Raw genomic sequence first — 8,638 nt, forward strand, 5'->3', positions numbered from 1 at the left:
ATAGGGGGCTGGTCGGGGGTGGGGGGGGACCACTGGGCTTATTTTCCTGATTGCAAAACACCAAATTTTTCCTTCTGGAGGATTTGGGGGTGCAGGAGGGTACATCTCCTGGATATCTCAGACTAAAAGCCATAGCCTGTTGCCTGGATTAGGAGGGGGATGCAGTGACATCTGGTTGGCCCCCAAGTCACAGCAAAAAATCCATGAGTCCGCTCTGCCTTCTTCCAGGACATCCATCCACGGGGCAAGACAGGAGTAGCAGAACCAAGGGCAGTATTCCGAACCACGCCCCCTGAGGTACTCAGGACCACAAGCCCTGATCCCACCTAAAGTGTCCCAAGAAAGGGTCTTCCTCTGCACTGGCTCAGGGGCCCTCAGTTATTAAGGAATCTGCCATCACCTCTTGTGCAGTGTGTGTGTGTGTGTGTGTGCACGCACGTGCATGCACATATACATGCTTCTCATGAGTGTACACATTTGCACACACTCACGCGTGCCTGTGTGCTCTCCATTTTTCAGGAAATCTAAAATTGCAGTTTCTTTGAACTCATTCCCCTTGGCAGCGCAGACCGCCTTTGTTCTCCAGACAAAAAGGAAAAGAAACGAGACAGAGGGCTCAGAAGAGGCGGGAGAAGGAGGGAGAGAGCGGGTCCGGGCCAAGGAGCAAACAGAGAAAGAGGGAAACGCAGAGGCAGAGCTGGACAAGGGGAAGAGCGAGGCTCCAGAAGAGGAGCCAACAGCGAGGGACAGACAGGAAGGCTGGGGGCTTCATGGGAAGCAGCCCTCCCCTCCCTCCACGAGGACCTGGGTCTCCCCACAGCAAAACCTCAAAGATGCAACGCAACAGTCTCCTTTCCCCACCAAGAGCACTCGGAGAGGGGACCTCCAGGTGGGCAAAATGCCTGGCATCAGGGAAATCTCGTTGCCCACCACCCTGGCCCCTTGCGGTGACATGCCCCAGCCCAAGGCACCGGACCCCCAAAGGGAGCACAGAGTCATCTTTTCCAGGAAGCCATCCCCACCAGCCTCCAGCTGTAGGAATCCTCAGCCCGGGGAGTGGCCTCTCACCTCATTCCCGCCTCCCACCCACGCGTGCTGTCCCAGAGGCCGTCCCCACTGGAAAGGCTGTCCTTAAACCACCCTCCAGAGTCACTGTTCCTCTCCATTCTTCTCTCTGGCCTAGGCCCCCATCACATCTGTCTCAAAAGCCTCCTAGCTGGGCTCTCCTGCCCCTCGCTCCCCAACCCACACCTCTCTGCAGCCAGCCAGCTTCCTAACACACCCATCTCTGCTCCCAGACTTTCGAGGGCTCCCACAGCCAGTGGCCCAGAATCTAAGCTCCCGGCATGGCTTTTGCAGGTCACGGCTGGAGCACTCTTCACAGGGATCAAGCTGAGAGCCTGGAGGGGACTGAACGAGGGATACCAAGCAGGAGCCTGGCTGCAGCAAGGAAGACAGAAAAATCCTGCTAAGGCGTCAGGCTTCCTGCAGGACCAGAGGCAGCAGGAAGACTAACCTGCCTCCACCCCATCCCCAGGGATTCTTAAAACCAGAAAGGACTCAGGACCTCGGCCTGAACCTTAGCCTTCAAATGCAGAGGGACAGGGTAGCTGCGGGCCGCCTCTGGGGATGAAGAGGTCAAGGATCACCTTCTGGAATGGTTCCCTAAGCCAGCTGATACTCCATCCACCCTCCTGGGCCTAGGACCCTTGGGAGGTGCTAGCCCAGGCCTGTGCCCAGCAAACCCCCAGGACTTGCCCTCCTCTGGTGCTGCTAACCCATACCCGCCTCGGCCTGTGGCCGGCGGGCCCTGGGGCAGGACACTTGGCCCTTGTGGGGCTCTGGCCCCGAAGCTGCAGATTTTGATTTGCTTCCTGACAAGACCACAGCCAGATCCTGCTCTTGGAATCTGAGCCTCCACTGTTATATATTACAAATCCAGTTATTAAGGATTTTAACTTTTTTTAATAACTCATCCCTGGGCTGGGTCTTCTTCAGAGCAGGCTGTGGGTTTTGGCCACAGAATGCTCTCAATCAAGAGAGAGGGCTCCGTGCTGCTTCCCTGGACAGGACTCTGGTCCCCTTTCCAAATCGGCAGTCTTTCGCAACTGTAGCCAGAAGTAGGAGGCTGCCTGTCAGGCGCAATTACAGCCAGCTCACTTGGCGGACCCCACCTCGGTCTGGGAGCTGAAGGAAGTGAGGTAAGGGGCGCCGGGTCTGCGGATCCCACATCCTGACCCTGCGCTTCAAGTCCAAATTGCACTGAAAATGTCAAACGGTGTCCGCTCCCAGCCTGGGGATTCCCTGTCGGCAGGAAGTGGCTGCCCTTTTCCCAGCCCCCATCTGACCAGGGCTCTCCTTCCTGTCTCTCTGCCCGGGCCTCTGCCCCAGCTCAGTCAGGAGCGCCCGCTCACACGTTCGCAGGAGGCCGTAAGGAAAGGTGCTCCTCATCCACCATAGCAAAGGACACAGCCTTGCTGCTTTTGGATGCAAACCCCAGGCTTCTCCCAGAACCTAGGAATCCCCAACCCACCCTGTACCCTAAACCGGCCAGGCCCCAAACTGGCACTTGCTCTGTTGGGTCAAAGGCACGTTCCCCACCTTTTTCCTAAGCACTGCAACAATGTCTGCCTAATGCCACCTCCACCAGCAAGGCTTCTTTGACTATTCTGTCCCCTTATGAACATGTTTATTCTTGAAAACATTCCACCTGGTACTCAGCCAGATGAGGCTCCGTACTGCTGTCCCTGGGGTCTGGGTAAATGTGACTTCCAACATAGTAGCAATCCACTTAAGGCCAGAATCACATGAGGACACAGCCCAGGCAACCCTGGATCCATGCAAAGAGCGGGAAATGAAATCCACACAGGAGTCCATGTGACAGACACACACTGGAGCACCAGGAACCAGGAAGGCTCCCGGGCATGGCCTTCCTCTTCCCTCTGTCTCTGCCCACCCACCCAGCCACAGGCCCCAGCTGTAAGGGTCCAGCTCACCTCTTCCAGGATCCCTGTTGTGTCCTGTACCTGGACCCCACCATGGGGCAGTCCACATCCAGGAGATGGTGGAGGGAGGAGAGCAAGAGGAAAGAAGTTCACCATTAGTGACAAGGAGCATTAGGCTGGGGCAGAGATCAACATGCCAGATATCCCCCTAAAGGAGCCAACAGAAAACGCTTCCCATCTAGGGTGAGGGGGGTGTGCTGCCCAGACACACTCTCTGCCTGGTCCCTGCAATGAAGAAAGAAGGTACAACAGACACTGATGCAGAGAAACTGCTGGGAGAGGCCAAGCATGAACCTAGAGCCCAGGCATCTCTAAAAGTGACAGAAGAAAGGAGACTGACGGACTGACAGGTGGGGGGAGGATCCCAGACCCTGTGCGTCAGTCCCAGGATGCAGTCAGGGCCCGGCCCTGGAGCTGCTGCTGGAGCTACGGACTTGGAGAACCAAGGAGAAGCTTGATGCGCAGGGCTGGCAGACCTGAGAAGGCGCTTGGACTGGACAGGGAGCAGGGAGGGAGTGAGATGAAAAGGGATGGGAGGAGGTCTTATACGGAAGAACTATCTGCAAATTTGTCTGGGCTCCCTGCCTCTTAGGGCTTCCCTGGGGGCTCAGACAGTAAAGAATCTTCGTGGAATGCAGGAGACCCAGGTTTGATCCCTGGGTCGAGAAGATCCCCTGGGAAAGGGAATGGCTACCCACTCCAGTATTCTTGGCTGGAGAATCCCATGGACAGAGGAGCCTGGTGGACTATAGTCCATGGAGTCACAAAGAGTCAGACACGACTGAGTGACTAAACATTTTCACTTCCCTGCCTCATAAGCAGGGAGGCATCTAGACAGAGCCCAGCTGCCTGGGCTCACAGCTGCAGCTGGGCAACCCTTGGCCAAGTATATGATTCCCAAATTAAGTCAGCCCGGGTACCAGAAAAAGGTGTACATTTTTCATGACCCTCAGGAGAAGGAAGGGGAGGAGGGTGATGGGAACACAGTCCCCATCATTAGCAGAGAAAAGAAAACTGGATCTCGGTGGGAACACTGAGCTGGGAACTACGGTCCATTGATCAGAGTTTCTGAAAGGTGAGTGATTCTTAAAGGGAATCCCCTGGAGGGCTCGAAAATACCCAGGGTACTGTGCTGCCTCTCAGAGTTGGCTTCAGTAGGTCCAAAGTGGGACCCAAGTTTGGCATTTCTAACAATACCTACCTCAGGGATGCTATGCTGAGAACCACTGGCCTGAGTCAACAGTTCTCAGCTCTGGCTGCACAGTCCCATCTCCAGCATAGCTTTGAAAGATACCAGTGCCTGAGCCACACCCCCAAAAGATCATACTGCATTTGGTCTGTGCTGGGACTGAGCACTGGTGATTATTAAATCTATCCAAGGGATTCCAACACGCAGCCCAGAGGAGAGCCACTGGGCTAGATGACTGACGTGGTCCCTTCCATCTGAGTCATCTGTGATCCTTGGACTTCTCAGGGAAAAAAGGCAGGGAAGCCTGAGCTAAGCATGGACCCCAGCCCCCACCCACCCTGCCCCTAAGACCTCACCCACACCTTCCTCGGCTTGAAGGCAGGATGGTGGTGACATGTGCCTACTGCCCTTCCTAGCCTGGGAGGTGGCTGCAAACATGGGGAGGGGGCGAGCTTGAAGAAGCAAAGTTAAGAGTGAGCCTTACCTCAAAACCAGGAATATGGTGGATGGCAGGCTAGGGTGAAAAAAAGAGCTCTGGTTAGGTGCCTGTCACCCAAGGCCCCACCAGCGTCCTTTCTGCCCTGGCCAGGCAAACACATTCCCAACCACAAGTTGACACTTGTGGATATGTCTGTGATTGGACAGTCCCAGGATCTGCAGACTATTCCTAGGAAGCCTCGGGATTCCTGAGAAGTGCCTGGTAGGCAGGTGCAGGGGAAGCCAGGTTAGCAGTATGCCATGTCCCCTCCAGACACTTCCACCACAGCAGCCTCACTTCTGACCAGCTTACATTTTAGAGGTTCACATCACACTAAGAGCAAATTTGAAGACATGGCTCTAACCCAAACCCCCTATTTTATAGCAGGGAAGTGGCTGGCCAGGGTCACACAGCGAGGCCGTGGTGAGCCAGCACTAGAACAGACATCCTGTCCTGCCCTGTCCCTGAAGTCCCCTTCCCCGGGACAATTAGGCCCCCTAACCAGATGACAGAGGTCTTTCTCCCAGAAACCGTGTCAGGAAAAACACATGCAATGACCAGAGGACTCAGACATTTGAACACAGTTCAGATTTCAACTTTCTGCCCCAGTGTAGATCGCCTCTTGATTTGGGGCTCAGAAAAGATGGACAAAACTGGTTCCGGCAGGAGATCCAGAGGTGGCCCTTCAGCGCTCTCCACTAAACGCAGGCCCTTGGTGAGGGAAGAATGTATCCGAGGCCCCTCCCCTCCATCACACCATCCCTTCGCTGGGCCTCCCACCCTCCCCGGCCAGGCGCTCCAGACCTGGGCCTCCTGAATCCGGACGTGGACCAGCCTCACCTTCTCTCTCTGGATGAGCTCAAAAGAGGCCAGCAGCTCACCAGCGGGCTGGCTGCCCCTCGTCAGCGGGAACCAGGCCAGCCGAGGCGTCCGTTCCAGACTCGGCTGACAGATGCAACGTCCCATGAACTCATCTACACCCTAGACCAAGCGTGGAGAAGGAGAGTCAGCGTCCCCCAGCCCCGGGGCTGGTGGCCTCAGAGTTGTCACCAGACCTACACCTGGCCACCTGAACTGGAAAGGGCCTCAGAAGCCGGGGCAGCCCCTGGTGCAAAATGGTAAGTTCTGCCTCCCTTAGAAGGATGTGAGGAAAACATGTGAGTGGCCTCCTGCCACTGTTGCTAGAGCTGACTCCCATCTCGGAGTCCCTCTGTTTGTCCAAATAGCATTCACCTTGCTTCAATTTAACCAAGCTCTAAGCTCATTAGAGTCAAAAGTGATAGCCACCTAGCATTTCTCGAATGTCCTCAGCAATACAAGCACTTGACATTTCCCGGGACTTTTGTGTCTCCTATTCATTTCACCTTCAGATTCCCCCTCCTCCTCCAGCTTCCACATGGGGAGTCTGTGATCATGCTCATCAAATTAAATGCATCTTGTTAAAATGATGTTTGCGTCTTTTCATTCCTTTGCTCTGTGCCTTCCATGACCTGCAATGCCTAGAGGATGAGGTCTGAACCTCTCCTGGCATGGAGGGCCGCTCACTGGAGCCTGCTCGTGCCCCTGTCTCATCCCTTCCCACACATTTTCTACCCTGGCTGTTGCCCTCAGCTGGCCTCACCCCAGCCTTTATGCTGGCTACTCCCCTACCCTGCTGCACTCTGCTCTTCTCAGCCATCACCCACAGCCCTGCCCAAGCTCAGCCCTTTGATGTGGACCCCTGGGACCTTGCTGACCTGTGAACTCCAGCCTTATGGTTAGCTTCCCCAGGACAGGGGCCACAGACAGAACCTGGGTCTCAGCCAGATGGTGCTGCAGCCATCACAAGCCCTGGTGGCTTGCCCAAGGCACTCATCCGGAAAAATCCTGGCCAGGGCTGGGAGGCATCCCTACCTGTGGTCACCTCACTGCTGGGGACATTGTCCAGAGCCATCTGGAGTGGTCACCAGCTAGATGTCCCCCTCAGTGAGTGAGAGTCCAGCACAGACCCTCAGAGTGGGCACCAGCCACAGCGGTGGGGAGGGTCCCAGAGGCTCCCCTGGGCCCAGTGTTGCCCTTTAGCCACTGGGTCATGGAGAGGCTGGGGGAGGGGCATCCTTGCAGAGCCCGGGCAGCCAGGACCACAGGAGCTCAGAGCAATGGATATTTGCCAACAGGTACAACTTCATCTGACTATGTTATCAAAAAGCAGGACCCCAGGGCCCACCCACCCAGAAGAGGCCATGGTGCTCTACCACTGGGGTCCCTCGCAGGCACTGGCCTGAAGGGCAGAGAGTGACATCTGCGTGACACTGGTGAAAGTGGAGGTGAGGTGCTACGGGAAGAGAGAGACCAAGCCCGGTGGCCTCCCGCCCGCCCCATGCCAGCACTTGCACCTACTTCTGTGACGTCCCCTGGCCCTGAACCCTGCAGTCCTGCCGCCTCCTGCTCATTCCTGCCCCCAGGGTTCCAGGCCCTGAGCTCTTCCCCAAAAGACCCTTCCTCCAGCAGCTCAACCCCCACGGAGCCAGCTTTTTCTTCCAAGGGCAGAGCCAGCAGGCCGGCCTCCCGGGTCCAGGCCTGCATTGCCCGCTGTCACCTGGTAGGGGTGCCCTCATTGGCATCACCTTCAGCCACCCTCTGGTCATCACACCATCCTACCCAGGCATGGCAACTCTTTCTGGACACATCTTTAAAACTCAGGCCCCTTCCCTTTCATCCACTGCTACCCAGGTAAGGCCTCTTGGCCACCTACGCCTTGGCCAACCTCTTCTCTCTCTCCCCCAATAGCATCCCAACCCTCCTTTATAAAATGTTTCCCTGACCCCGCTACGCCTCCAATCCCCTGACCTCTACTCCTTGCTCTTCCTTCCCAGCCCTGGCCCTCCCTCGTACTGTGCTAATACCCACTGCCTCATCCCAACACCTCAATCTCACATTCCCCAGAGCCTGTCACATTCCAGCCCACCACTCTCTCCCTCCTGAACTTTTCCTGTCCAGTACAGGAGCCACCAGCATCCAGTGGTTAAATTTACATTAGTGGATTAAACTGAAAAACAAGGAAAATCCGTCTTCTCGGTTGGACTAGGCACATTTCAACTGCTCAGCAGCACACGCTGCAAGTGGCCCTCATTTGGGCAGCACACCTGCAGAGCCTTCCCACCAGCGCAGCAGGTTCTGTGGGAGAGCGCCACCCGCTGCTCTGTGCCCAGAGAGGACCCAGCCTGTGTCACAAGCTGGCTCCCTGGAGGAGCCCCTGCCCTGCGGCCCCTGAGCCCCGGCTCTCACCTGGACTGGGAACCCCATGTGAGGGGCCACTCAGCCCAGTACAATGTGCGGAGTCCACGCAGCTCTCCGATGAGGAGGGGGAACCCACCTGGGATCTTATAAGCAAGCTAGAGACAGAGAAAAACCCAGGCTCCCAACCCACAGTGAAGCACCCTGGCCAGATCTGTCCCCTTTCTCTCTCATGGGCCCAGCACACTTGCCAGCAATTCACTGTAATTACTCTGAAATTTTCACCACTCTGCAGCCTGTGGGGTCGGGGAGAGGCCACTAGCCCCAGCCTCGGGAAGCACCCATCTGGCGGGGCACCCATCCCTCACAGCAGCATCTCCCCCTGGGCGCTGGGCTCTGGAGAGGGTGGCCATTGAGGGCTGGGGGAGGGAGGCGGGCAGACTCACGTAGGTGTCATGGTCATACAGCTCCACCACGATGCTGGGAGGCTGCTCGGCGATGCTGCTCGGCTCGCCAAAGATCTCGATCTCATAGAAGATGAGCGTCTGGTCCCAGGTGGGGTTTAGGGTGTTCTTAGCCACCACCGTCTTCTGGCTTTGGTGCAGGAAGGAGACGACTGCATAGGGATCTGTGTGGGCCGGGCATAGGGAAGGGAGACAGGACACAGCAGAGACCGTGAGAGTCGCCTGCTCAGGAGTCATGTGGCCACAAAGCTGAAGCAGGGCTGTGGCTGCCGCTCTGGAGCAGCAA

General features: G+C 56.6%; 1 protein-coding gene across 9 annotated transcripts in view; it reads right to left on the minus strand.

Annotated features, from left to right (window-relative positions):
- The window catches only part of DYSF (dysferlin), a 224,235-nt gene that overhangs the window by 76,640 nt on the left and 138,957 nt on the right, over positions 1-8,638 (minus strand). For all 9 annotated transcript variants that reach the window (XM_010829782.1, XM_010829784.1, XM_010829783.1 and 6 more), the window contains 4 exons: positions 8,335-8,516; positions 5,513-5,653; positions 4,679-4,708; positions 2,997-3,026 (listed from right to left, as the gene is read on the minus strand). In XM_010829782.1, coding sequence (XP_010828084.1) covers positions 2,997-3,026; positions 4,679-4,708; positions 5,513-5,653; positions 8,335-8,516 — 383 coding nt within the window. The remainder of the gene's footprint in view (positions 1-2,996; positions 3,027-4,678; positions 4,709-5,512; positions 5,654-8,334; positions 8,517-8,638) is intronic.

Source organism: Bison bison, unplaced genomic scaffold, assembly GCF_000754665.1.
Source record: "Bison bison bison isolate TAMUID 2011002044 unplaced genomic scaffold, Bison_UMD1.0 scf7180017864508, whole genome shotgun sequence".
NCBI lineage: Eukaryota > Metazoa > Chordata > Mammalia > Artiodactyla > Bovidae > Bison > Bison bison.